A 27,991-nucleotide genomic window follows, 5' to 3' on the forward strand; every position below is an offset into this window, starting at 1 on the left:
CAGAAGAAAAGAGAACTAGGAGGCTGATTGCTACTTGCTTATAATCTTTTTGGTGAAGAGGGCAAGGCTTTTACACACAAGGTTTATAATCCCATAAAGCTTACAAGCATAAAGCTACTCAGAGTTGGTGCTGTGTGCAGGCCACTTGGAAGAGTCTGTATTGATTCTGCTGTATTGCGAACCTGAAATGTTCAAAGGTTATGAGATGGGCTTTCAAAAATCATAAAACATACAAATATTAATTTTAAAAAATACTATCAATTAGAAAAACAATGGTGCTACTCATTATAAAACTGAAATCTGAGCAACAAGGAAACAGAATAGCATTTTGCTCATCCTAGGAGTGAGAAAGCGCCTATGGGAAACCTGTACATACTGCATCCTGTGTTATTTCTCACATGTTTTCCTCTTTGTTGTGGAAAAGCCGGGAATCATTCTTAGGCCAAGTTTGGCCTGTGGGTTGCCAGATGCCTACTGCTGCCATCAGACATCTGAAACCATTGGATCAAATCAGAGCAAAATCAATACTTTGCTCTGATTTGACCCAATGGTTTCAGAGCAAAAAAACAACCCCAAATTCATATTGTGAACTATTATTGTGCACAGTATATGAACCAGTTATTACCATTCATAGCAAATGGATACCAGTTCCTGTACCAAGGAACCAGGTGTCTATAGTAAGCTAGCATTGATTTGCAATGTCTGCTCTGTGCTATAAATGCAGCCAGTGAAATCCTGAGAGCCGGCATTCCTAATCATGCTGTTTCTTCATAAAGGCCACTTAGCTGCAGAGATTGAGGGCTGGATTTGACTAAACAGTAGTGCTAGCAGAAACCAGCACAAGTCCCACTTGTGCAGTGGGATTCCCTCCTCCTCCTCCTCCTTCTCCTCTCATGCTTAGAATGCCCAAGGGTGGTCAGTATAACCCTCAGAACAGCATGTTGGGGGAGGAGAGGGAGATTGTTCTGTCTGGCAAGCATAAATGCTTGTGCTGATGGAACATTCTTAATAGCATGACGTTAAATTCAACCCCTGAATAAACAAGCACCATCTGGAAAAATTATTATCCAAACAGCATCTTGATTAAAAACAAGGAGATATTTAGGTGCACAAAGAGCAGGCCAGGAGCTGATCTGTGGTAGAACACTTGTTTTGCATGCAGAAGTTTCCAGGTTCAGTCCCTGGCATCTCCCAAGTAGGGCTGGGAAAGACGCCTTCCTGATAGCCTGGAGAACAACTGCCAATCAGTGCAGACAGTACTGAGCGAAATCGTCCAATGGTCTGACACCTGCCTAGATGTTTCATGGCTATTTAGTTTCTGCACAAATGACGGTTTTTGGCTTAGTGGCACTGGTAATTTGGGGGCTGTTGCTTTTGAAATCAGACAGGCTCCTCCATTCTGTTACGTCATTGCTTGCTGAAAAGGTTTTTTGTTTCACCAAGCATTTTTGGAGAATTAATTTGATGCAATGTTGGTTATTCTGTATTTTATGATCTCATAAATTTGAGATGTTTCAATGAAGCTTATTGTCCATCACCTTGAATTTTTTTTATGAGCTGGCAGTTTATAAACATTCTTATAATTAAAAATTAACATGTTCATTACATCTAAGAAAGGGATGGGAATCTCCAGCTCTCTGCAAGTGTTGAGCCGTGGGAAATGGAACTCCCACACATAACCCATTTCATTGGCTGCTCCTTATTTCAGAACATAATTTTCCATTGCCAGTGTTCTTCATCTGTCACGTTCTGATCTAGCAACTGAGGAAGCTTTATAACAATCTCCAAAGGAGGTGAAGGTTGTCGCATATGTTATGTAACAGCAAACACATATTTACCTCTGTTTCTACGCACTGCGGGGAGTCAGGCGGTGGTGAGATCTGCTCCTTGGCACTTCTATCTGCATGGTACACTCAGTCACAGAGAGCAAACTCACACGTGTCCTGTTCTCCAAACAATGATAATTCCAGGGATGCAACATGTACTCAGCTTCTCTTTCCTTTGAAATTAGATAACTGGAGGTTTACAAGGGTTTTGTAATATGTATTTAAACATGTATTATTTAAACATGTATGCAGGTTAAGCAAAGGTGAAATGCAGCTTAACTTTCGCACGTGTCCGAAAATCTCTGTGCCCCATCAATTTTCTGGGGGAACTGCCAGCACCCCAGATTCTTACAGAGAAAATCTCGGAGCTCTGTCCTTCTCTCAGCCTGCATATGGTCTTGTCTACACCATGCTTTAGTATGTATTGCCTTTGTGTTTGAGACCATTTCCCGTAAGCAAGTGGACTTAGCAGGTCTTCTGAACTCACCTTGTTTTAAAGACACCTTTGTTTTAAAATGGCATGGTAGGTGTTGGGTTTATGAAAACTGAAGAATAGCCTTCAGTTTGAATGTATCTGCTCTATTAGTACATCTTGTCTTTTGGATTCTCTTCTGCATGATATGATTGAACAATAGGCTCTTGTATCTACATGAAATCCAGTGGAATTATGACTTCAGCCCTAGTTTCAGGATATACAAATACCATAGCTCAATGAAGAGAGCATTTCGAACATACAATGACACCGCAGTAGTAAAGAGAGCGCTTCATATTTCTACTTTAGCTGGGGATTTTTGGCTTTGTCTGCACCTGGTATCCTGTGCACAGAAGTGATTTAATTTCCCATGTGGAATACTGCATGTAATTCAAACAGCTGGACAAGCTCTAGGCAGAGGCAACTTGTCAGAGTCTGAGAAATGGCTCTTTATACAACTGTGTTGCTCATGGCCATGTGAGCGCTATCCTCGGTACCCTAGGATGTCTGATGCACAAACTGGTTTGTGTGTGACTGAGCCATCATCTCAATTTATGCCCCTTTGACTTTAGAAGGTCTGTAAATGTCTACCGATCTACTGGTCTATAAAGTCATCTGCCTTTTTAGCCCTTTGTCAATCAGTTTGAGTGTAATTTTGTCTCTGAGCATATTGTTTTAATGCCTGCAAACTCAAATTTCTGACTTTTGCCTTAGCTCCATAACATCGCTGACATTTTTATTTTTGACTGGTTGTAACTGATACAAGAGTTGGTCTACGTCTGAAATAATATTCTTTTTACACTTATTGTAGACCATTGTCAAAACCTTTCATCATGGCTTGGCCCTGAGAGCATCCACTACTGCCTTCCTCAGCTCCAAAAGTCAATTTGGGGGCCATAGGGAAGGTGGAGGTGGTGGTTTGGATGTGCCTTTCAGCTTGTGGAAATTGTGGAAATAGTCACACTGAATGCTCAGAATACTCTATTTACATGAGGTCAGCTGGAACATTTGCAAAGGTTCCAGCTGTTTCTGAGCAAGCAGCAGAATCTTCAACCACCCCTCATCCCACACTACCAAGTGTTTTAAAATAGATTTTATATATGTACCGTATTTTTCTGCCTATAAAACACCCCCTATTTTGGGGGACTCAGATTTAAGAAAATCTACCCTCAGCACTCTCTGTGTATAAGACACCTCCTAATTTTGGACATTATTTTTTAGGGGAGGAAACCTAGTCTTATACACGGAAAAATACGGTATATTAAATCTATCAATGTTTAATTGTATTTTAGTCATTGATTTTTCTGTTTTTAGCCATTCTTGTTTTGATCTGTAAGTTGCCAAGTCCTGCCAGTAGAAAAGGTGGGGAAGAATAATAATAATGCTGCATACCTAAGGAAATGAATGAATGAATGAATGAATGAATACGGCAGTATGTTTGACAGAGGGAAGGATGGAAAAGAAAGCAGACAACAATGAATTCAAAGAAAGAGGAAATGGGGAGCAAAAAAGTGTATGTTGCTGGATTTTGTAATTTGCGATGCTCAAGAAAACTAAAAATGGGAGAGAAAGAGAGAGAGAGAGAGAGAGAGAGAGAGAGAGAGAGAGAGAGAGAGCCCCCCAAGACCTGATATGTGCCCTTGAGAACATTGAGCTCAATACCAATCACTATGTCTTGCTGCTTTTCCCCTTTCCCATCAGTCAGAAGAAGTTCTCCCCTCCTGGACCTATGAGCTACAAGTGCCCAGGATCTTTGTGAGAATCCTCACAAAGGTCAGCAGAGAATGAGGTTTTTTTAAATAATTTGTTCCTCTAATCAGAAGGTGATATAAAAGAGGCAATGGTATACTTCACTAACAAGGAAAGCAAGAGCCTCGCTTTCCGCTTCTCTTAAAATAGCTCAATTGAACTATCTGCATTACAATTTGCTGCCAGCTGTAATTGGAGATTATGCATGCATATCAGCTCCCCTTTCCAAACATCACTTTTTGCATTATTTATCTGGGGATGCAAATTCATGTTCAAAAAACTCTTCCTTGCTCCTCCCTGCTTGTTCCCTGCAGATTTGGAGAATCTTATGTAGAGTTTTATTTTAAAATGTAGGGTAAAGAACAGCAAGTAGCACCACCAGTAGCTGTGGCACCTGGGCACATACACATCAGTGGAGAGCAAATGCTTTCATTGCTTCCTGATATTCTGGGTGCTTTAATGCTGTTCTCATTGCTGTTGAATAATTTGCTGCAACCTCCTATCCTTTAGCAAAATGTTGACCAGTGACCTAAGGGGATGATTGAAGGTGATCCAACTTAGCAATATGGGAAGAAATATCATTCAGCTTACAAAGAATGTTATATTCAAATTAGCTCTAAAAAGTCTGTTCATGACCATTTACTAAAGCAAGAGGGGACGCCTGCGGCCCTCCAAACGTTGTTAGATTCCTATTCCCATCAGCTACAGCTAGCATGACAAATGACAGGGAATTATGGGAGTTATGGTTGAGCAATATCCAGAAAAATCACAGGCAGGGCCGTCTTACCCATAGGCACCCAGGCACCAGGCTCTCAGGGGCTCCAGGCCGAGAGTCCAGGGCCCAAGAGTTGAGTCAGGGGAAGAGCCCACCCATTGGTTGGAGCGCCGCAGTGGGTTCTTCTGCTGCGGGTGGCTCTGCGCTGCAAGTTTGGGGGCGACTGAGCCACCGAGATGTTGAGGCGGCCGAACGGCTCCGCCTTCCTGTGCACCTGGGACTGGGCAACCTGGGGGGGCACCGAGCGGGTCTTTGCACCCCAACGCCACATATGCTTAAGACAACCCTGATCACAGGTTCATTATTCCTATAATAAGGAGGTAAATGTGCAGAACATGTATCAACAAAGAGTTGGTTATGCACATGAATGTCCTTTACTTAACAACTGTGACACCAAGTGATAATTTGCATGTGTGAATGTGTCGACACTGATCTAATGCCACAGATCTCGCATCGCCTCAAACACATTACTTTTCACGAATTCAGCTAAGTGAGTCATCAAATGTGCCATATCAAAGCACTGATATATTAAGTAATTTCCTGCATGTAGGAATCAGCCTTCAATTTCTGAGAGGTATAGGGTTGTCACATGTATTTAGGGGAAGGAAAGTCAGCAATGATGCTTCAACACCACTTCTTCAACCCCACCACAGCATGGGGCAGTAGACCTGGTGTCCAGAGGCCTATAAAAAAAGCACTGGAACTTTTGTGCCATTTGGTCTACCCACAGGAAATCATAGGGGGGTTTGCACACTAGGTTCACTCATTCAAGCACTTCGGGACTTTCATTTTCCTGGTCTACACATTGTAATGCATTGGGGATTTGGGCTGCTATGTCTATCTATAGCAGGCATAGGCAAACTCAGCCCTCCTGATGTTTTGGAACTACAACTCCCATCATCCCTGACCACTGGTCCTGTTAGCTAGAGATGATGGGAGTTGTAGTCCCAAAACATCTGAAGGGCCGAGTTTGCCTATGCCTGAGGGTTTCAGCTGCCAGGAGTGCCCATTAGAAAGCATTGGCGGCAGTTATTAGCAATTAATTTTAAATACATCAACATTTCATTGAGCTTAGTAGGTCAAGAAAAAGAAGTCCAATAACTTCATATCCAAAAATAGCCACAAAGCAGATGGCAATAGTGCATAGGACTCTCCCCTTCCCCACCATTTATGCTTCAGCCTAAAAGGTGGGAAAGCCTCCTCAGGGTTCTGGAATCAGCTGCTGTGAGAGGACTGGAGGGTGAGGCAAGGCAGCCATCCTCTGACAGCAAACAGTCGGTCTCCCCTCACAGTTCTTCCAGAACAGCTCCGTTACGAACACTCCTAGGCAAGGCAGGTGGAAACAGCCATTGCTTGGCAGCAAACATAGTCTTTGTTTATCCCTCACAGAACTAAAATCCCCAGCACCAGTGGCGTAGCGTGGGGGGTGCAGGGGGGGGCCGGCCGCACCGGGCGCAACATCTGGGGGGGGCGCGCTCGCACTCGCAGCTCTCTGCCCCTACCTGGCTCACTCACTCTCTCTCACTGCAGTGCTGGCTGTGCGAATCCGATCCGAGCCGCTGGGTCGCCGCCCACTGTGGAGGGGGTGGGTGCCAGGCGTGCAGTGCGGAGAGAGAGCGAGGGACTATCTGGGGGAGGGACAGTGCAGCGGCCGCCCAGCGCAGCGCTGAGCGCAGGAGAGAACCACACCAGACCAGGCAGCAGCAAGAAGAAGCTGGCAGCGGCGGCAGGTTAGGGGTTAGGAGGCGCAAATTACTTGCCTTGCCCCAGTTTAGGGGGCGCAAATTACTTGCCTTGCCCCGGGTTACGGGGCGCAAATTACTTGCCTTGTCCCGGGTGCTGACAACCCACGCTACACCGCTGCCCAGCACCCTTAACAAACTACAGCTCCCAGGTAGGGGTGAGGAAAATTTCCTTTGAATGTATGGTGCGTGTTCAGCCTCTCTTCCTTCATAGAGAAGCGAGCAACAGAGAAGACTAGCCTAGAAAAGGAGAATGACAACATAGGGGGAAATATGTTTCACAAGGGAGGATGAACAACAGTTTGGAAATGCATCTGTGACTGGTCTTGATTTGGTTGCTGCTGGCCTCCCCCAGAGGGAATATGTTGTTCTCTTTCAGCTTTGAAAATGTTGTTTTCATTTTTCAAGACAAAGCAGGCATTTGCATTGAATGTTGAAATAATTGTTTTCAAGGGTCTGTCAGAGGCAAGAATTGCCTCACACATTAAAGCTGGTCCTACTTCAGACACTACCACAACAGTATATCAGTTTGATGTACACCACTGGGCACATACATATCATGGGCAAATTCAGAGGACCAGAAAGAGTTTGGTGGGATTTCAAGAATCAGCCTTAGGCATTTTTATGCTTTGCATGAGCCTCCCACAAATGTCTCTCAGCATTATAACCAGTCCCCACAGGGTGGGACCCAGATGGAGGGAAATAGTTTGCTGAAGAACTGTAAAAAGAAGGGAAGTGACAGGTACTGAAGTAGGCCATGTGTGTTTATGTGTGTGAAGGCCTTCACCCTCAATCATTTACCTCACTTATGAAATAGCCCTCCAAAAACTAGCTGCTGAACAGAAATGGATGTAAAGCTCTTTTGATGCCCTTGAGAACTATATTAATCTTATTAAATCTAAAGTGTTGCTATCTGGTAAACTTGGCAAGATGCTCTTCTCTGACATTCAGGGGAAATATAGATGCAATACTAGGTGAGGGAGAGGCAAAAGATGGGTGTTGTTGGGAGGATAGCTCTGTTGCTATTTGTCACCCATAAGCCTGTTTTCTGCCTGTTTTGAGGCAGAAAAATTGGATACAAATTAGTAGTAGTAGTAGTAGTAGTAGTAGTAGTAGTAGTAGTAGTAGTATTAAAACCCAGCTGTGGATTTTGGAACAGTAACAAGGAGGGTTCAGCTAATAATCCTAAAGTGGCATGAGCCATGCATTTCTTAACTTGTATTACTCCCAACTCTTTCCCAGAACTACAGTTGCTAAGGCAGCTAGCCCATATCATATACCTGTGCTTTTAGATTTTTGCTAGGCAACACTTTATATTGTCCTTCTTAAATTTCTTCCCATTGCCCTCTGTTTCCCTTTCCAGTATTTGGAGATGAGTTTGAAATATTAGCCTATCCTCTAAAATGTCTATTGTTTCTCTCAGCCCATTTTTAATGCACAAAACAAACCTGTGTGGGGTGTTTGATAAGAGGTAGGTTGTGACTTTGCCCAACACCCTCTTGTGATCTTCAAAACTAACTGAGGATTTGAACGAGGACTTCTCAGTCTAACACAAAGGTGGGTAACATTTTTCAGGCCAAGGGCCGCATTGCCTTTTGGGCAGACGTCTGAGGGCCGCATGCCAGTGGTGAGTGGGACCACAGACAAAAGCAGGGAGAGCAATAAATGTGATTTTGCCTTTGTACAGTAAGCTACCTCCCTCAAGGTAAGCAAAGGGCATTATCAGTGTTCAAGGACACAGTTCAGTCAAAGACACTCAGTGACAGGTTTGACCTTTGGAGAGGGGCTATGATATAGACAGAGTTTTGGGGGCCATATGGAGATACTTGGAAGACTCCATTTGGCCCTATCCCTGAGGTAACATTTGGCCTATTCTACCACACTGCGCATTGATCTTTCACTAGAAAATATTTGTGTTTCACATGTCACGGTGTCACTGCATACATAGTTCCACATTCTAGGATTTTTACTTCCCGTTTCTGGGCAGTGTTGTAATAGGTGTGAATAAGTCTTTTTTTATCTTTGTTATTTCTATTTTTAAAACTGATAAATTGGGAAAGTTCTCGTGCAAGGTGTACTAGTACTGGAGTAAAATATGAGTAATGCTTTTGTCACTAATGATTATATTGATACAGGCAGAAGCAGAAAAGATCAATATTTAGTAACCTTGGTGTCCTTGGGAGAATGTTATCACCTTCAGGAGGTTTTAACAGTGCAGTAGCATTTAAAAAAGATTAATTTACTTCTGAATGAATACTGCCATATTAATGAAGATAAAGTAATGGACCAGATATCATATTTGGGTGAAGAACTATTGAAGCCCATGAGAATTCGATCTGAAACCATTTTGTTCTCCCCCCCCCCCAAGATAAGAAATACAAGAGAGGAATTTGAAGAGACACTTAGTAAATATGTGTTCTTGATATGTGCAGGCCATTCTGCATTAGTGTCAGGTTTTGAACGTGTGTGGAGGCGGAGAAATAAATGATTAAAACTGATTTTCTGTCTAGGGACCCTATGACTCTTCAGATCTGCTGGGGCTCCAACTCCCATCCATCAGTCCCAGCCAGTATGGATAATAATCAGAGATGATGGGAACTGTAGTCTGGCAACATCTGGATGGTCACAACCTTCCCCCTCCCCTAGTGGAGCTTTAGTGGGGGAAGAGCCATAACTGAGTGGTAGAGCATCTGTTTTGCATACAAAAAGTCCCAGGTTCAATCCCTGCCATCTCTAGGTAAAACTGGGAATGCCCTGCCTGAAATCCTGGACAGACACTGCCAGTCAGTATAGACAAAACTGCACTAGATGAACCAGTGGTCTAAGCAGCTTCCTATGTTCCTGTAGTTGGGAGAAAGGGCTGCCTGACCTCCATAGGAAACAAGGAGGAGCCAACAAGCCATGAATGGGAGGAGGGATTCCAGTGCTGCTGCTCTAGTATCTTACAGAAATCAGGTGTGTGGACCAGCACCTCTGGGATGCAAAACAGGGTTTTTTAATATCTACAGGGCTACTTCCCTTGTGTTGCCTACACCACTTGCATATAAGCCAGGACATTCCATGTGTGTGCAGTGAAGCTATTTGGCAATTTATGTGGCATATGCATAAATGTGGATTATGGGCTTCCCCCAACCAAAAGAAAAAGGATCCCTATATTAGTGTGAAAACTCCCTGATAAAGCCTCCTATGGGAAATGTCAGGACTCTCTACAGGACTGTGGTAAAAAGTCAGCCTCGATTCATATTCAGCAAAGTTTCTTCTGCCCTAAGTGATTCGTTCTACTTTGCAACTCTAAAAATAGGGCAATTGGGAGCTCAGTTCTGAGCCAGCCTTGATAGCCTGCTGCTCCTTATTTTATTTTGAAACTATTTGTTTTAGCAAAACTATACCTGCTTGCGTGTTCCTGATGCCACCCTTGGTTTGTCCTATTTACCTGTGTTACCTTGGCCAATATATTTTAGATTCATTTTTGGGTTCAGTGAGTGACCAAGGAAACCAACCCCCTCCCCATAAGCTGGGCATGTGCGTGTGTCGAATGAATGGAGATGACCGTCTCCCCAGCTCTCAACTAAGCTGGATCCTGGGCCAGCCTCCTTGTCATTGCACAACTGCATGGTGCCCAGTTCAGACCCAATTTCTGCATCAGCTGCATATTATTTCAGAATGTGCAGGAGATCAAACTGGGATTCACATATCCTCTTTAGTACAGAATCTAAACATATACTTTTGCTGAAAAGAATTTGATTTTGAGATGCAGAGTGAAACAAAACACTAGGGCTGTGCCCTGTCTTGGGACAAATCCCAGATCCTGAACCAATCTGGGCTTGGCCCAGAGCAGGTCAAGACATCCCCAGATTGTCCTGGGTCAGGTCCACTCAGAGGAATCCAGAGCAGCCGGGTGACCCTGCGTTTAATCATAGTTCTAAACCCTAATTAAACCTGTACAGTGGTACCTCGGGTTACATACGCTTCAGAAATAGTACCCAGAAATAGTACCTCGGGTTAAGAAATTTGCTTCAGGATGAGAACAGAAATCGTGCAGCGGCAGCAGGAGGCCCCATTAGCTAAAGTGGTGCTTCAGGTTAAGAACATTTTCAGGTTAAGAACAGACCTCAGAATGAATTAAGTACGTAACCGGAGGTACCACTGTAGTGGGTCACAAAGAGGGGGGGGGAGAGACACAGGCAAAGAATCTCACTTGTCTAATAAATATTATTTTTAAAAAGGACTTCCGGGGGCGGCGCGAAACTGTAATGGCGGTCCTCTTCGAGCTCTGAAGAGGGGCTCCGCGGAAAAGGGTCGTTCGCTGCGGCATAGCGACGACCCATCAAGATAAACCACGGGTAGAGTGAGCCCGTGGCCGTGGGACTCGGCGGGCACCAGAAGCTGCTCCGAAAACACAGAAGGGACCCCGTAAGGAGACCCGGAGTGAAGGAGGGGTAGCGGTGCTGTGAGTTCATCGCTCTTTCCGCGGAAGTGAAGCCGCGCGGCTGTTACAGATGAGCGCTGATCCTTCTTCCTAAAATCAACACCAAACTGCAAGTAACATACCCGTGAGTAAAGGGGACTAAAATTTGGCAAAGAATTTCGTAAATTTGGCTGAAAGCGGGAGACGAAAAAAGGGAAGTCCGTCTTCCGACATTGCTGACAAGATCAAAGCAAAGCTTTAAAAAGCGGAAGCGCTTGAAACGGGACTTTGGGAAGCTTTAACTTTTTCGTGCTATTAAATTTGCTCTTTTTTCTGCTGAACTGAAGGTGGAAAGGGACTTTGATTATAAGAACGAGTAACGGGGGGTCTCCTCCTACCTCCCCCTCCCTTTGGGGTGATCTTTAAAGAGCCAGATCGTCGGGCTGCCGGAGAGAGAGACTGTGCTAAACTGCGGAAACAGTTGCAAACTTTGTAAAAACTTTGTTGGAGTATAATTGATACATTTGAGCAGGAAAGTTGGGATGTGATATTGTTGCAAGCACCCCCTGTGAAACTTTGTTGAACTTTAAAAGGTGCTCTGGGGAATTTTGAATCTTTGAAGGGACTGTTGGATATTGAACTTACTGAGTCAAAAAAAAAAATTTGGAACTTTAATGGCGGACTACTTCCTTCTTTGTCTTTGAAACTTGGTGGCACTCCCCCTACAGGGCTTTCGGATTATAAAATCCTGGGAACTGACTTTTGTTTTGAATTCCACTTTACCGGTTGTTTATAATTGAATTTGTCTTTCCCATGGAACAATAGACAATTTGACCTTGAACACTGACAGATGTGTAATGAGTGGTGCAGGGAGAACAAGAGCATCTAAAGCTAAGGAATCTAAAGAGGCCAAGGAGAAAGAAAAGGAAAGAAAACCAACACAATTTGTACAAACAACACTGACCCAAGGACGCCGATCGTCGGTTCCAGCTGTACTGGTGACCCAAAGGGAACAAGGGGAAACAACTGAGAAGTCCACTGAGGAAGATATGGCAGCAGGTGGGTCAGATACACTACTTAAACAAATATTGGAGCAACTATCAAGTTTAAACCAGAAGGTGGACGACCAGTCTTTGAAGATAGATAAAGCAACTTCCTCGATTCAAAAATTGACTGATCAAGTTTCCCAGCACACACAAGCCATAGAGAATTTGCAAGGAGCAACAGCGGAAAATCGGGAATTGGCTGGAGAAGCAATTCAGAAAGTAGGAGCTCTACAAAAAGAAGTGGAAGAAATAAAAGGAGAAGTTAAGCCCCTGCACAAACAGGTGGGTGAACAACAAGTTTATCTGTCAATGGTGGAACTGAAAAATCGCGAGAATAACATCAAATTGAGAGGCATCCCGGAACTAGAGCAAGGAGATTTGATTGGATACTTAACACAAGAATTTTCGAAGTTCTGGGGTTTAAAGGAAGACACAGATTTTAAGATTGTCTCGGCATATAGACTGGGAAGAGTGGTAAAGAAAGATAGATCCAGAGACTGTTTGATAATTTTAAGATCAAAGGAAGAGAGGGATAAGATCCTAGGTCTTCATTTCAAAAAAGCAATTGAAATACAAGACAAAAGGGTGGAAATCTATAGAGATATTCCGAGACAGCTGTTGGATCTTAGAGCCACCTATTCAGAACTAGCAAAATTGCTGAGATACAACGCAATTCCCTATAGGTGGGAGTTTCCACAAGGACTATCCTTCACCTACAAAGAAATGAAGGTTAAAATTAGAACACCTGAAGATAACCAAAAGTTCCTTCACGACCACGGAGAAGATCTCCAAAAAGGAGTGGATTGGCTTCCAGCTGTACCAGCACCAATATTGCCTGAAAGCGGGCCAACGCCTGCACCCTCGGGATCTGAGCAAAAGGAAGGCACCCCATCTTAAGAACGTTTAAAATAGAACAGGATGTCTCTGCAGCTACTTAGCTGGAACATAAATGGCGGGAATTCTCCGGAAAAAAGAAGGAGGATATTCCATATTTTGAAAAAAGAACAATTGGATGTAATATGCCTTCAAGAAACACATGTGACTAGGCTCCACAGGAAAGTATTAATTAATAAAAGACTTGGCCAAGAATTTATCTCATCAGACAAAGTCAAAAAAAGAGGTGTTGTAATTTATGCAAAGGAGAACCTATCACCAAAATTCTTATTTAAAGATGATCATGGAAGAATTCTCGCAATTGAAATCCAAACACAAGGGGAAAAGATTTTGATATTAGGAGTTTATGCGCCAAATGATGGAAAATCAGAATTTTATAAGAAGCTGCATGAGACAATGATGGACTATTTGGACTATTCTAATATTATCGTGATGGGAGATATGAATGGGGTGGTGTCTACAAATATGGACAAATCCCAAAATCAAAATTTAACAACAGACGGCAGACTCCCTAAAACCTTTTTTGAAATGACAGACAATATGGACTTGATTGACATTTGGAGGACAAGGAACCCCTTGGGTAAAGAAGGAACCTTCTTTTCTGAGGCCCACTTGTCATGGACACGAATCGACCAAATTTGGATATCTAGAGGACTGGCCCCGAAAACGAGAAAAGTGGAAATCTGCCCAAAAACCTGCTCCGACCATAATGCCTTAAAAATGGAATTGAGACTTTTCCCAACTGGATCCTTCAGATGGAGAATGAATGACACCTTGCTAAGAGATCAAGAGATCGTTAAGAAGGCCCAAAAAACGCTAAAGGACTACTTTGAAATAAATTTGAACACTACGGTGGAGAAAAGAATAATCTGGGACGCAAGCAAAGCTGTAATGAGAGGGTTTCTGATACAACAGAATACAATAAAGAAAAAATTTTGGAATGGAAAAAAGGAAAAAATTCTAGAGAAAATAAGTGAAGGAGAGAAAAAGCTGAGAACTAATCCGAAGTCAAAAGAGGTGCTAAGAGAGATTAAATTCCATCAAGCACAATATTCGAAATTGATTAATCAAGAGATTGAGTGGAAAATTAAACAAATGAAGCAGAGATCGTTTGAATCAGCAAATAAATGTGGAAAGTTGTTAGCTTGGCAATTGAAAAAAAGACAAAAGCTAAACACAGTCACAAACCTGGAGATTCAAGGAAAAATAGTTCAGAAACCAGAAGAAATAAGAAAGTGCTTCCACAGATATTTCAAGGAACTTTATGCACAGGGGCCTCAGAAAGAATCGGAAATAGACCAATTCTTGAGGACAAATGGACTATCTAAAATAAGTCAAGATAAAAGATCAATTCTCAACAGTAAAATAACTCAACAGGAAATTGAAGGTGCCATCCAAAATATGCAACTTGGCAAATCTCCAGGCCCAGATGGTCTCACCTCCAAATATTATAAGACTCTGAAGGATTGTTTGATACAACCGTTGTTGGAGGTTTGCAACCAGATTATGGAGGGGAGAAGGGCACCGGAAACGTGGAAAGAAGCATTCATCACATTGATTCCCAAGTCAGAGAAGGAAAAGACTCAGCTTAAGAACTACCGTCCCATCTCACTCCTGAATGTGGATTACAAAATATTTGCAGACATTTTAGCAAGTAGACTTAAAAACGTTTTAAACGAAGTAATTCACAAGGACCAAGCAGGCTTTCTCCCTGGTAGACACATGTCTGATAACACCAGGAATATTATTGATATATTGGAGCTGTTGCGAATTAGAAACACAAGGGCTGCTTTAATCTTTATTGATGCGGAGAAAGCATTTGACAACATTTCTTGGATGTTTATGAAGAAAAACCTGAAGGGGATGGGAGTGGGACGGGGGTTTGAAAATGGCCTAGAAGCAATTTATTCAGAGCAAAAAGCCAAGTTGATAGTGAACAATGTGGTGTCGGATGAACTTCTAATTGAAAAAGGGACACGACAGGGGTGCCCTTTATCCCCTCTGCTATTTATTTCTGTTCTGGAGGTATTGCTGAATATGATTAGGGAGGACCAGTTGGTGCAAGGTATAGAGGTCGGAGCGAAACAATACAAACTGAAAGCCTTTGCAGATGACCTAGTCTTGACAGTACAGGAGCCAGTATCTAGCACAAAAAGAGTTTTGGAACTTATTTTGGAGTTTGGTCGGGTGGCGGGATTCAAGTTAAACAAACAAAAAACTAAGGTTTTGGTCAAAAATTTGACACCTACAGAGATAGAGGGGTATCAGAAAGAGACAGAGCTAAGTGTGGTTAAAAAAGTGAAATACCTGGGGGTATACTTGTCCACCAAAAATTTAAACCTTTTCAAAGATAACTATGAAAAATGTTGGTTGGAAATTAAAAAAGACTTGGATATCTGGTCAAGATTGAAACTTACCTTGTCAGGCCGAATCGCAGCTATAAAGATGTGTGTTTTGCCAAAAATGCTATTCTTATTTCAAACCCTTCAGGTCGTGGACAGAATGGAATGTTTTGGAAAATGGCAGAAGGATATTTCTAAGTTTGTCTGGCAGGGCAAAAAGCCCCGAATAAAATTTAAAATACTAACCGACTCAAAAGAAAGAGGGGGGTTTGCCCTGCCGGACTTAAGGTTGTACTATGAAGCTGCAGCCTTCTGCTGGTTGAAGGATTGGTTCCTGTTGGAAAACACCGATGTCCTAGATCTGGAGGGGTTTGATAATGTGTATGGTTGGCATGCATACTTGTGGTATGACAAGGCGAAGGTTCATAAATTGTTCAAAAACCATATTGTCAGAAAATCAATTTTTGCCGTCTGGATGAAGTATAAGGATTTATTAGAAAACAAGACCCCGAGGTGGTTATCACCTGTGGAAGCCAAGATTTCTAAAAAAAAGCCCAATATGGAGGCCTATTGGCCAAAATATTGGGAACTGATTGAAAGAGTTGGAGACAACTGGAAGCTCCAAAGCCAGGACAAATTAAAAGGTAAGGTGCGAGATTGGTTACATTATGCTCAAATTCAAGAGGTATTCAAAATGGACAAAAAAGTGGGTTTCCAGTTGGAGAAATCGAAACTGGAGACGGAGTTACTAGAACCAAAGACTAAGGTACTTTCGAGGATGTATGACTTGCTGCTTAAATGGAACACACAGGATGAGACAGTTAAATCTGCTATGATAAAATGGGCACAGGATGTAGGACACAACATTATGTCTGAGGACTGGGAAAGGTTATGGAACACCGGTATGAAATTCACGGCATGTAGTGCCTTGAAAGAGAACATTATGAAAATGGTATACCGGTGGTACATGACCCCAGTCAAGTTGGCTAAAATATACCATCTTTCTGATAATAAGTGTTGGAAATGCAAGGAGGCAGAAGGGACATTCTTTCACCTCTGGTGGACCTGCCCGAAAGTAAAGGCCTTTTGGGAAATGATACATAATGAGTTGAAAAAGGTATTTAGATATACCTTTTCTAAGAAACCAGAGGCCTTTCTTCTGGGCATGGTGGACCGGAAGGTGCCAAAGAAGGACAGAACCTTGTTTATGTATGCAACCACAGCAGCTAGGATTCTTATCGCAAAGTTCTGGAAGACACCAGATTTACCCACACTGGAGGACTGGCAGACGCAGCTGATGGACTACATGGAGTTGGCAGAAATGACCGGCAGAATTCGAGATCTGAGCGAAGAAACAATGGAGGAGGACTGGAAAAAATTTAAGGACTATTTGCAAAAACATTATAAGTTGCTTGAGTGTTAAGATTGTGCACGATTAAGAAACGTTATGCTTCTGCAATTTATTTTAAGTAAATGACAAAGTAAGTATTGATGGAAAAAAATGAGACAAACTAGAAACAAAATATTATGTTTATTAAGAGTGTTAAAATTAAATTACAAATTTTTGAAATTGGTAACATAATAAATACAAAGGTATAATAAGTTGGGAAATAAGATAATAAATTGCTGAATTGGTTAGAATGATGAACGCAATGCTGAGAGGATGCGAGGAGGTCCAAAAAGATGTCGAAAAAATTTTATAATGATCTTTTCTTTTTGCTATGTTTTTCTTTATATATATGGAAAATGTTTCTTGTATATTGTTGTCCAAACAAATTTGTTCACCTATGGAAAGAAACGCAATAAAAAAATTTTATAAAAAAAAAATATTATTTTTAAAAAAAGAATCTCACTTGTCTGCCACCCCCTTGCCACTGACAATATGCTTAATTGGGCTTTTTAATCCTATTTAAACAATTAGGGCTGTACAAGTCCCCTGATTCAGTTTGGATCTATATCAGGTCCAGGTTGTCCCATGATATGAGGCATCAAATAAGTCCCAAAACTACAGGGTATTGGCAGCTCTAGAAAATATTTTACAATGGAACAAGACGGTTCAATACAAGTTTCCTAAACTGTAGGTAAGCCACTCCAATGATCATAAGCTAACTTGGCCATGGACCTTGTTGCTATGCCAAATGGGTGTTGAGCACTTGCAGCCAGGCAGCGCCATTTCTGCTGGTATTATTTTCTTTAATGTCTCACAATCAAATCTCTATATGCTTTGTGTTTTCCCCTCCTCACAAACAAACTTTGCTGTCTAACAGCTTTCTCCTGTTTTTTCTCTCCACAGTATATCGCATTTGCCTCCCTCTTCTTCATTCTGGTTTCCATCACTACCTTTTGCCTCGAGACCCATGAGAGATTTAATCCCATCGTTAACAAGACGGAGACGGAAATTGTTGGGAATGATACCCACGTGCGCATCTATCGGGAGGCGGAGACAGAGGCCTTCCTCACCTACATTGAAGGGGTCTGCGTCGTTTGGTTTACTTTTGAGTTCCTAATGAGGGTCATTTTCTGCCCGAACAAGATGGAATTTATCAAAAACACCTTGAACATCATTGACTTTGTGGCCATTCTGCCTTTCTACTTGGAGGTTGGACTCAGTGGCCTGTCTTCCAAAGCTGCCAAGGACGTCTTGGGCTTCCTGCGAGTCGTCCGATTCGTACGAATCTTGCGAATTTTCAAGCTGACCCGCCACTTTGTAGGGCTGCGGGTCTTGGGTCATACCCTCCGTGCCAGCACAAACGAATTCTTGCTGCTCATCATCTTCTTGGCATTGGGCGTCTTAATCTTTGCCACAATGATCTACTACGCTGAGAGAATAGGTGCTAAACCCAATGATCCTAGTGCCAGCGAACACACACACTTTAAAAATATCCCCATTGGCTTCTGGTGGGCTGTTGTCACCATGACTACCCTGGGCTACGGAGACATGTATCCTCAGACTTGGTCAGGAATGCTGGTGGGGGCCCTCTGTGCTCTTGCAGGCGTGCTGACCATTGCCATGCCTGTACCCGTCATTGTGAACAATTTCGGAATGTATTACTCCTTAGCTATGGCTAAGCAGAAGCTACCAAAGAAAAAAAAGAAGCATATCCCACGGCCGCCCCAGCTGGGATCCCCCAATTATTGTAAATCTGTCATAAACTCTCCACACCACAGTACTCAGAGCGACACATGCCCACTCGCCCAAGAAGAAATGTTAGAAATTAACAGAGCAGGTAGGAAACCTCTTAGAGGAATGTCCATCTGACCTTTAACCTCCATCCTTTGTAGAGATTGAAAGATTCAGTCAGACTGCTTTCTTAGCACAATGGGTAGCACATTATCCCATTACTGTCCCACCACCACACATGGAGCAATGTGTGGGACATACAGGTTGCAGGGACAAAATGGTACAGGAGAAGTTGACAAGTGAAACTTAGGAGAGCACGCTTTAGGAGCCTTAATATTGGTCCTGTTTAAAGGGACACTCAAAAGATTTTAAGAGTTAATACAGCTAGTGGAAGAATATTTTTTAGAAATTTACAGCTTATGTTTGCCGGGCTGCATTAATACATCACGATGGTTTCCATAAGCGAAATGCTTCCTGGCATACTGGGAGCCAAGGGCGCAGGTCATGCCCAGCAAAACAAGCACACACGTACACAATTCCCACACACCCTGGATATTTTCCCCCCCACTTCTTCCTAGATGCTTTTTGAGTTGCAGAACACCATTTACGTTAGAGAAACCAGGTGCCTCCTTAAAGGATAAACTTACATCAATACATGCAGATTTCATGAGACAACCATGTATTTTTTTCAGATGGTTAGCCACCCATTAGAATGATAGCTTAGACTTCCCACAGAAACACAATGTGATTCAGAAGGGAACAAGGCTAAATGTAAGGGTGTTTATTCCACATCACGCAACCCAACCAATTTTGTAACAAGTAGCGACATAATCAACACAGAAGCTTAGCATTTAGAGCTCTGAACAGGAGGAGCATCAATGCCTTCTCACAAAAGGTCCACAGTCTACAGCTCCTTCAACCCTCCTCACAGTAAAGGCTGACTGAAAAGGGGAGAACACTGACCATTTTGTGCAGACTTATTCTGAAGAGCCATGAGCGATAATCTCACAGGGTACTTTATTATGATTATTTGTTAATTATAGTGATAAATGACAGCAATAAGAAAATATTCCCAGTCAGACTAAACTATATTTCATATTAGTTCAACATTGGGGGTGGGGAATAAAAATACTAGTCATCATGGAATATATTATAATATCCCATGGCTAGTGGTTAGTTATGGGACTATCTCAGTTTTATGAGACTCCTCAAAGAGCACACAAAGTTACAGGGCTTTGATCTGATCACTTCAACCCCATAATCTACCTCTACCCATGGAATATCATTGACAAATTCTGTGGGGGGAAATAGTAGTTTTAAACATAATAAACACAAATTATTTTGGCCGGTGAAACAAGCATTGGTTGCAGCCATATGCAACCTTCAGCCTATTTTTAAAAGATACTTCCCATTGGGATATATTGCGATAAAAGTCATTTATACAGTGATTCATACTAAACTTTAGTAGTGAGGGATACGTTTAAGGAACCAGTTTATAATTATGATGGTCTTGCAGTATCATTTCTATGTTTATTTATTTTTGGCAGAAAACTAATTTATCACTCCATGTGGGTGAAAAAATCTCCTCTATCCATTTCACAGTCATGCATGTGGATGCTATTGAAAGAACACAAAAGAAGCGTGACTTTCCTTTGTGTGTGTGGCTTCACCAGTGCCAAATGCTGATACATTTTTTTTTAAGAGATGGGAAAGTGATGGCAGAAAATTAACTTTGTTCCTTTGCAGAACTCTGTAATATTCCATACAGATGGTAAAGAGCTTTCATTTTTGTCACTATATTTTGCTGTGGGTTTGTTTGTTTTGTTTTTTTGTTTTTGGTTAACCCTTTAGTTTGATTTGAAGACTTCCATTGCACCAGGCTGGCCACAATCCATGCAATGACTGCCTCTTTACTATTTTACCCTTTGCGCGCACACCTATGTGGTTTTTGCTGTCCATTCTCCTCAGGTTGCAAATGCTTATCACAATGCCATCACAAAGCAATGGAGCACCTTCTTCATGAGTAAATAGGAATGGTTTACGTTTCTGCGAAGTACGGAGGATAAGAGGACACTCATGAAGCAGCGTGTCACATACATCCAACTGCCCAATGAGATCATGGCAGATTGTGTATCCATGGTGCAGTGTGGAACCACTGTGTTCTCATGAATGCTCTGAACTCACATGCAGTTCCTGTGCATAAAAAGTCCTGATGGCCACCTGTTATCTCTGGTGTGATTCTTCTTGTATGTGGGAAAGTATGAACCAAACTGCTCCAGCAGCCATTTGTCTGTGTGTGACTGGAGCAGCACTTAGGTGCAGCCCAGCTCACATGGAGGGGGCGCCATTCAGTCCTATACTTGAGAAGGATCACGTGGAGAAAAGACGTGGCCAGCTTGCATGTGTGAACCTTAATGCGTATCTGCTTGTCATCAGCTCCAGAGCCCATTTGTACTTTGCTTAATTTGGTTGGATTACAGGACCTACTCATTCATTTGGTGCAGCCTAAAGCAAAACGTGCATATTTTATTTGGGGGAGGGTTGTAAGGCCTTGTGGTGAGGGGTTTATAATATTCAGGGACATTGTTGTTTTTCTCAAATTGGCACTGCACAACCCATTGTCTGCGTGCAAGTGGCCTGCTGCACTCATCAGTAGTAGACCACACTCAGACTTCTGACTGTTATTCCTAGGGGTTGGGCAGCACAGAACTTGGAGGAAAGGAGATGCCAAAGGGAATCTCATCTGGCTCAGTACCAGGGATGGATAGTGTCAGCAATGAATGTTAAAAACAAAGCCAAAAGGTTTTTGCCTTCCAATACAAAGGAAAATACCATTCTTTCTTTACAAAGACTTCAACAGTGATCAGTTACTATCTGGTTCTGTAAATCATATAAGAACCAATTGCTAAACATTACAGAGTTGCTGGAGATGCAAACTTAATGAGTACATGGCACATTGGTAACACTCTGACCAGCTTTAGCGTAGTTTCTAGTCTACTGTGAATCCAGAGTGGATTCTTATGGTCTGGGTGTTAATAGACATATTGAATTCAATGTAAATAACCCCACCCAACTGTCCTTACTGCCAGCACCAGTGAAATTACAGTGCAGAAGCACTTTTGAAGTGCCTACTCAGGTTCTCTGCACCCTAACCTTTATATGGAAAGAGCCACCATGTTAAGTTATATATATGCCCCTATTGAGTTTTAGAGTGGTACAGCTAAAACTCGCAGAATGCTGGAGAGAGTAAAATGGCCCCACCAGATCTTGTAGAGAGGTCTGCAGGTGGAGAGAAGTATAGGCTGTAGTTTCATGGTTTCTGCACCTCAGAGTTGCCTAAGGATATGTGTCTATAAGACACGCAGGAATGAATTCAGCACTCAGAATCAACAGAATAACCACTTTTTGCTTGTGCTGATTCAGCTCAGGTGAGCGTGCAGGTTCCTGTATGACAGTCTCGATCGCTGTGCCTTTGTGGCTCACTTAAAATTGGAACAACCAGTAATGCTACTGCATTGCACTACCTCATCAGTGATAGTTTACTTTAAAAATAAAATAACTGTTTTGCCTTATTGAAGGGTGATTCCTGACCATAGCTGCATATAAGTATAACCCCACAAAGTTAGTGGACGTAAATGAATGTAGCAGTACATTGCGGAAAGGGCCCTAGCTCAGTGGCAAAGCGCATCATTTGCATGCAGAAGGACCCAGGTTGCATCACCACGGTCTGGGGAAAACCTTCGTCCAGAAACCTTTCAAAGCTGCCTAGTCCGTGTAGACAATGCTGAGCTAGATGGACCAGTGGTCTGGCTCGGAATAAGGGAGCTGCCTCTCTTCCTGTATGTACATTTACCTATCTGTATTTTATTTCTAAACTTTTTTATGGAAACTGGACTAGTTCCAGACCTAAAGCCTAGCCCACACTTAGCACACCATAGTCGGTGAAATCATTCCTGTGTTCAGGTTTGTAGTATGCTTATATAAGAGGCATAATAGAGTCAGATTTTTTTTCCCCATTTGAAAATGAATTACAAAAATCAGCATGACCGTAGTAGAACCCATACCTTTCCTGGTGTCTCATCAGGACCGGGGGGGGGGAGAGATTATGCATCTGATCACTTTTTTTCTGATCACTTAAAGTCACACAAGAGTCTGCTCATTTCTGGGCCTTCAATTAAAAAAAAGGCATGGAGATTTTAGTAACTTAAATTTATGGGGTTTTCAGACTTAATCAGTGCTGAGATGTTAAAGAAATGCACAGCTCTGAATCAGCATTACCACTCTGCCTGTGTTCTCTCAATAAGGAGTAGGAACAATCTTGAGGGTTTCTTTTTAGAATCAAGGGAGTATGAATTTTATGAAATAAATAAATGAATAAAACTTCCACCTCAATGTCCCTCCCCACCCCTCAACCTTTATTCCACCCACCCAGCCACCCAGCCAAAAAACCTGGCACAGAACCTACACCATCCTTTGAAAAACCTTTGCTCATCCTGACCTAGTTTGACTACCTGGAATAAATCAAATAGTTTTTAAATTCAAAGTGCCAGGAGCGCCTTCAATATATTTCATATTTCAATACTTAATAGCAAAACAGTTCAGTGACCATACTATCGACTGTCACCTGAACCTTCACTTCCAGGGCTGAAACATAAATCTGCTGCTTGTGTTAAAGGAATTTTACATCAGTGAGGTTTATATCCTACTAGTTGATTTACCCCATGTGTAGTTAAGGAACAGAAGCTATTGTATTCTGAGCCCTTAACTATCAAAACTGGACAATTGTCTACCCATAGTTTGATGCTTTGCAAGGAGCACAGTGCAGCTAAGATATTTTACTGACTGGTGTTAATGAGTATGAATGTCAGTCACCCAAATGAAATGAGCAGGTGGAAAATGAGGAGTTCTTCCTTGTGTGACATCCCACAAAGTCATTTGCCCACTGACAGTGGGGCAAATACAGATTACATTGACAACTATGACAAGCTATGACAGCTATGACCTTCTGCACTGAGGTAAATTGACATCACTGCTGTAATGTCAGGGTCTGACGAATTTTATTGGCTATAGGCAGAGCCAAGAAAATCATTTGCAAAATAGTGGTCTCACTGAAAGCTTTTCAGGGTTTTAAAAGAAATCAGTCCTTGCAATGCCTTTGCATTTTTTCACTTTTATAAATGGGGAGCTGAAGACCTGATCATTTGAATTTTGGATACCATAGTAAATCACTACTACATTACTGCTTATGCACAGAACAAATTATGGCTGTTTATACAGCAACAAAAACAAACAAATGGGGTTTTGCGTGGAACTCAAGTCTTGGTGTACTTCTTACTATTTTATACATGATGTAAACTTCAACCAAAGTCTTTCTGTACTTGTTGCTTTCATAAAACAATACCATTTCTGCCCTCGTGGTCCTTCACAGTCATCTCTGCTCCTTGAATGGCATACATTTCATATTCTACAGATCATCATATTGTAGTTATTTATTACCTAAGACTGAAACTCAAGTCGGAGGGTGGTGCTGTAAGATCTTAAGTGGTGGCTTGGAGAGGTAGCTTCTGCAATGATTATCTCTCCCTGCTATGTTAGGCAGCACAGTGAAATATCCCCAGATATCTGACCTGTTCTTTGACTATAGCATCCTACTATGAAACTACTATAATTTTAGTTTGATTTCATAGGTACAGTACCACTGTGAGTGAGGCTGTAAGTACTGCAAGACCACCTCTGGTTCTGAGGTACATTTTTGGAAGGAAAGTGCTTCCAGGAACAACATTTTTTTCAGGATTGCACCTTTCCAGAGTCACCTGTCAAAGAAAGACTGCCTGACCTTCACATTTTGACCCCTTGTCTCCAGATGTCAGTAAACCAACATGTCACCTCACTCCAAGAAACAGTGCCTCTAAATGGTGGTATTGTCTAGGAGGGAGGTCACAGCGTTGGCCAATAAGGTTTGTGAGAGATTATTCCCTGAAGTACCTTTATTGAGACCTACACTTCCTGGAGGGATCCAGTCCAACACTTTGGTGAGTAAATACTCACAGGTAGGTTGGGTTTAAGGGCCTCTGGGTTTAGCATGCTAAGCTAAATTCTGCCAGCATAAAGTCTATGGTATGCAGATGACATCAAAGTGCATTTTAAAATATACCAAAAAAAATTTATAAGGCTTTTAAAAAATGACAGCACTGATAAAAAACCTCATTGTATATATTACATTAAAACTGTAAAGTTTTGGGATAGCTAAAAATCAACGCAATTGCTGTGTAGTAACAAATTAAGTTTTTTACATGTTCTTCATGTTTCTCTTTTTCTCTCTCTCTCTCTTTCTCACTATTTGTTTTTTTCTTACTGTATGTTGCTTGCAACTTATATATGTTACAGACTGTCACATTTTATATTCTGATGTTTTTCTTCAATTCCTATCAACCTGAGCTCCATGTTGGGCAACAGAGGATATTAGAATACAGTTCATTAAATCAAAACAACAAGGGATGTCACAGACTAGGTAAACTCCATTGAGGTTGTGACACACAAAACCTGATGCAAAAGCTATTAATGCCCAAAGAAAAAAAAGTAAGTACTTGATGCGACATGGCACTAACTGGCTAAGTTGCTCTCTTTAGTACTGTCTGCATGGAAAACAAGTTAATTTGCATTGCTCTCCAGCAGAAAATTTCAAGAACATATTGGCTGAACAATAATCTCGCTCCTGGTTTCAAAATCACTTACACCATAGCTTTTGTCAAACTCTAACTCTCCCAGCTGTACTTACATCCATATTCTCTCCAAGCTGTCATCTCATCATCTCATCATTACCTGTCTGTGGTTTACTGTATCTTCCTCTGTAATTCTTCTGTGTTATAATCTATGATCGATGTAGCCCTTGTGTGCTGGTAACCCATCCTTAAATCTGTTCACTTGGAAGTGAGCCCCATTGTCTTCCAATGGAACTTACTTGCAAGAAAGTGTGCATAGTTAGAACTGGAATGTGTCATCACCATTCAAAGGCAAACAACGGAACATGGGGTTTTGTCCTTTTGAATCCCTCCCAAGCTCTGGCATACATCCAGTGTTCGTCTCTGAACATGGTCTGGTGCACAAACCAAATGGGATATTTTGCTGAACTAGAGCCTGCCTGAAAACACACATTTTATTTTCTACAAAGTAAATCTTCAGAGAACAATCAATTTACAGGTAGTTTTGTGTTCAAGTCTCAGGAGAAAAATCTTGGGTTTATGTCCTCATTCTCCTTTGGTGTATATTTCTAAGCATTGTTTTGGATGAATAAAGAAGAGAAAATACATTTTATATATAACTACATAAATGGAGAACGGGGGCTGGGGGAGCAAAAAGTATTTACAGTTCAGCCAGACAGCATTATAAATCATAAATCCTAAATACACAGGGAGACCACACTCCCACCAAATATTTAAAGCACTATGATACCACTTTAAACAGGCAAGACTGTAATTTATTAAGGGTGCTAAGAATTGTTAATAGGCCCCTATTCCCCAGTACATACAAACTACAATTCACAGAGTGATTTAACAATTAATCTTTTTTCACTGGAACCTTGGAATTGTAGCTCTGTGAGGGGAAGAGAGGTCTTCCGACAACTCTCAGCATCCTTATAAAACTACAGCTCCCAGAATTCTTTAGAGGAAGCAATGACTGTTTATAGTAATATAGTGGTGAGAATTTGACCAGAGAGTGTAGCCGCACACTTTACAAAAGCTAGGCAAGTAGTTGGTTGAATCACCATTTTATTATTTTTAAATAAGCTTTTTACATCCTAGGTCTAGTATTTATGTTTTGAAGCTGATAGGGAAGCAACCTGCCCTCATATTATGGTGCAAAACAGAGGTTAATACTTGTAAGAATTCTGTAATTACTCAGCATGCCTAAGAGATACAGGATCAGTTTTAGATTGATTAATCTGAACTTTTAGCTCTCATCAAAAATTCAGTGGGACTTACTCCTGGTCAAGTGAGGGTACGATCGCAGCCTCATTCCTCAAGCTTCTGAAGGTTAGGATTCAACTAAAGAGGACTTCTGCTTGCACAAGGGAACCTTTCCCCTCTCCTCACCCTGGGCACCCCCACACCCAGAAATTGGCTTGGAGGGATCAGGAGAACCCCCCCCACCTGCCCAGAACAGCTTACGGGGGGAAGAGAGGATGATTTGTTCCATTTGTCAAGCCAAAATGGTTGTTCTGACATCATGATCATCTTAGTGCAATGTTGAATTCCTCCTAAAGGCTGGTATTCAACTAAGTTTTATTCAGAATAGACTCAGTGAAATGAATGAACATGAGTAAGTTAGGTCCATTTATTTCTGAATAAAACTTAGCTGGATGCATCCCAAAGAACCATAGCGGGCATAACTTTGCACTATGTTGATCATTCTGACAGGGCATGCCCAAGGGAAGCCCTGTTGCACAAGCAGAACTCCTTGTGTAGGCTTCCGCTAATAGGACTTATTAATTGAATCCCACATTAAACTCCATTTTTTAATTCCCCCACCAACTTCCAATATTATTTAAATTGAAGACACTAATAAAACTTGATTGTGGCACATATTCCAAGGTTATCATGGCTTGGACAAAACAGTCAAATGATGGTTTGACATTTGTCTGAGCCATGGGGTCATGAACTTCCCTTACACTAGAGCTTTCCAAACTTTTCATGTTGGGGACACACTTTTTAGACATGCATCATTTTGCAACACAGTAATTCAGTTTTACGAGCGAACTGGAGGTTAAACCTAATCCTTATAACAGCATTTGTGCGACACACCTGCACAGTGCAGCCAGCACACTAACATGTCACAACACACAGTTTGGAAAGCTCTGTTTACACACTTCAATTCCTTCCCTGACTTCCTGGTTTAGGCAAACTATAGTTTGACATTACTTCTGAGTCAGCAATCTGTGCATCTGGAAGGAAATCACCAATCATAGTTTGCAATTTTTTATTTAATATCAGCCTATCATTTGCCTGAATTATGTCAGGAGAAAATGGAGGAGGAGAAAGATGTCCTGGAATATGTTTTCCTAGATATGTCAAGTCTTTGACACAGAATATTGCACCACCACCACCACCACCACCCCTTTTATACTTTTCGCTGAATAAATTGCTTCTCATTATTTGGCCCCTTGAAATAAATTCTGGGATATGGGAAAGCTCATCTTGATACAACTTTACCATTACTGCTTGACCATGTAACAGTAACCGTCGGAATTTCTGAACACAACTACGTACAGAGGTGCCCCTCACCCAGCTTTAATTCTTTAGGAGAGAAGACAAGCACCACCCATTCAAGGATAGTGCATATCAGGTTAATCCCTGGCTATTGCACCAATGCTAATTGTGTCCCCCAGCCAAGGTTGGAATTTGCGTATGAGCAATTCAGTGAGACAGGGAGTAAAGCATAACCAGTGATAAATGAAACAAACTCAATGAATCAATTGGTTTATTGGCGTACCATACTTCACTTGCATTTTGGAATAAAGTTCATAGTTACCAACTCAGGGCAGGTGAATAAGTCATCCCCCTCAGCAAAATTATCCCCAAATTAACAACTCCTACCATATCTAGAACATTACATGTGA

General features: G+C 41.8%; 1 protein-coding gene and 1 long non-coding RNA gene across 6 annotated transcripts in view; one reads left to right on the top strand and one right to left on the bottom strand.

The window, feature by feature from the left end:
• KCNC1 (potassium voltage-gated channel subfamily C member 1) overlaps positions 1-27,991 on the top strand; it is a 130,618-nt gene that overhangs the window by 94,707 nt on the left and 7,920 nt on the right. For all 5 annotated transcript variants that reach the window (XM_081202124.1, XM_081202121.1, XM_081202122.1 and 2 more), the window contains exon 2: positions 17,548-18,481. In XM_081202124.1, coding sequence (XP_081058250.1) covers positions 17,548-18,481 — 934 coding nt within the window. The remainder of the gene's footprint in view (positions 1-17,547; positions 18,482-27,991) is intronic.
• Positions 60-27,989, bottom strand: LOC308591721. Its single transcript, XR_014010231.1, has 3 exons — positions 25,154-27,989; positions 1,839-1,999; positions 60-182 (listed from the first exon to the last, which is right to left on the bottom strand). It is a non-coding gene; the product is annotated as an uncharacterized lncRNA (long non-coding RNA).

This window comes from Podarcis bocagei (assembly GCF_964188305.1).
Source record: "Podarcis bocagei genome assembly, chromosome: 1".
Lineage (NCBI taxonomy): Eukaryota > Metazoa > Chordata > Lepidosauria > Squamata > Lacertidae > Podarcis > Podarcis bocagei.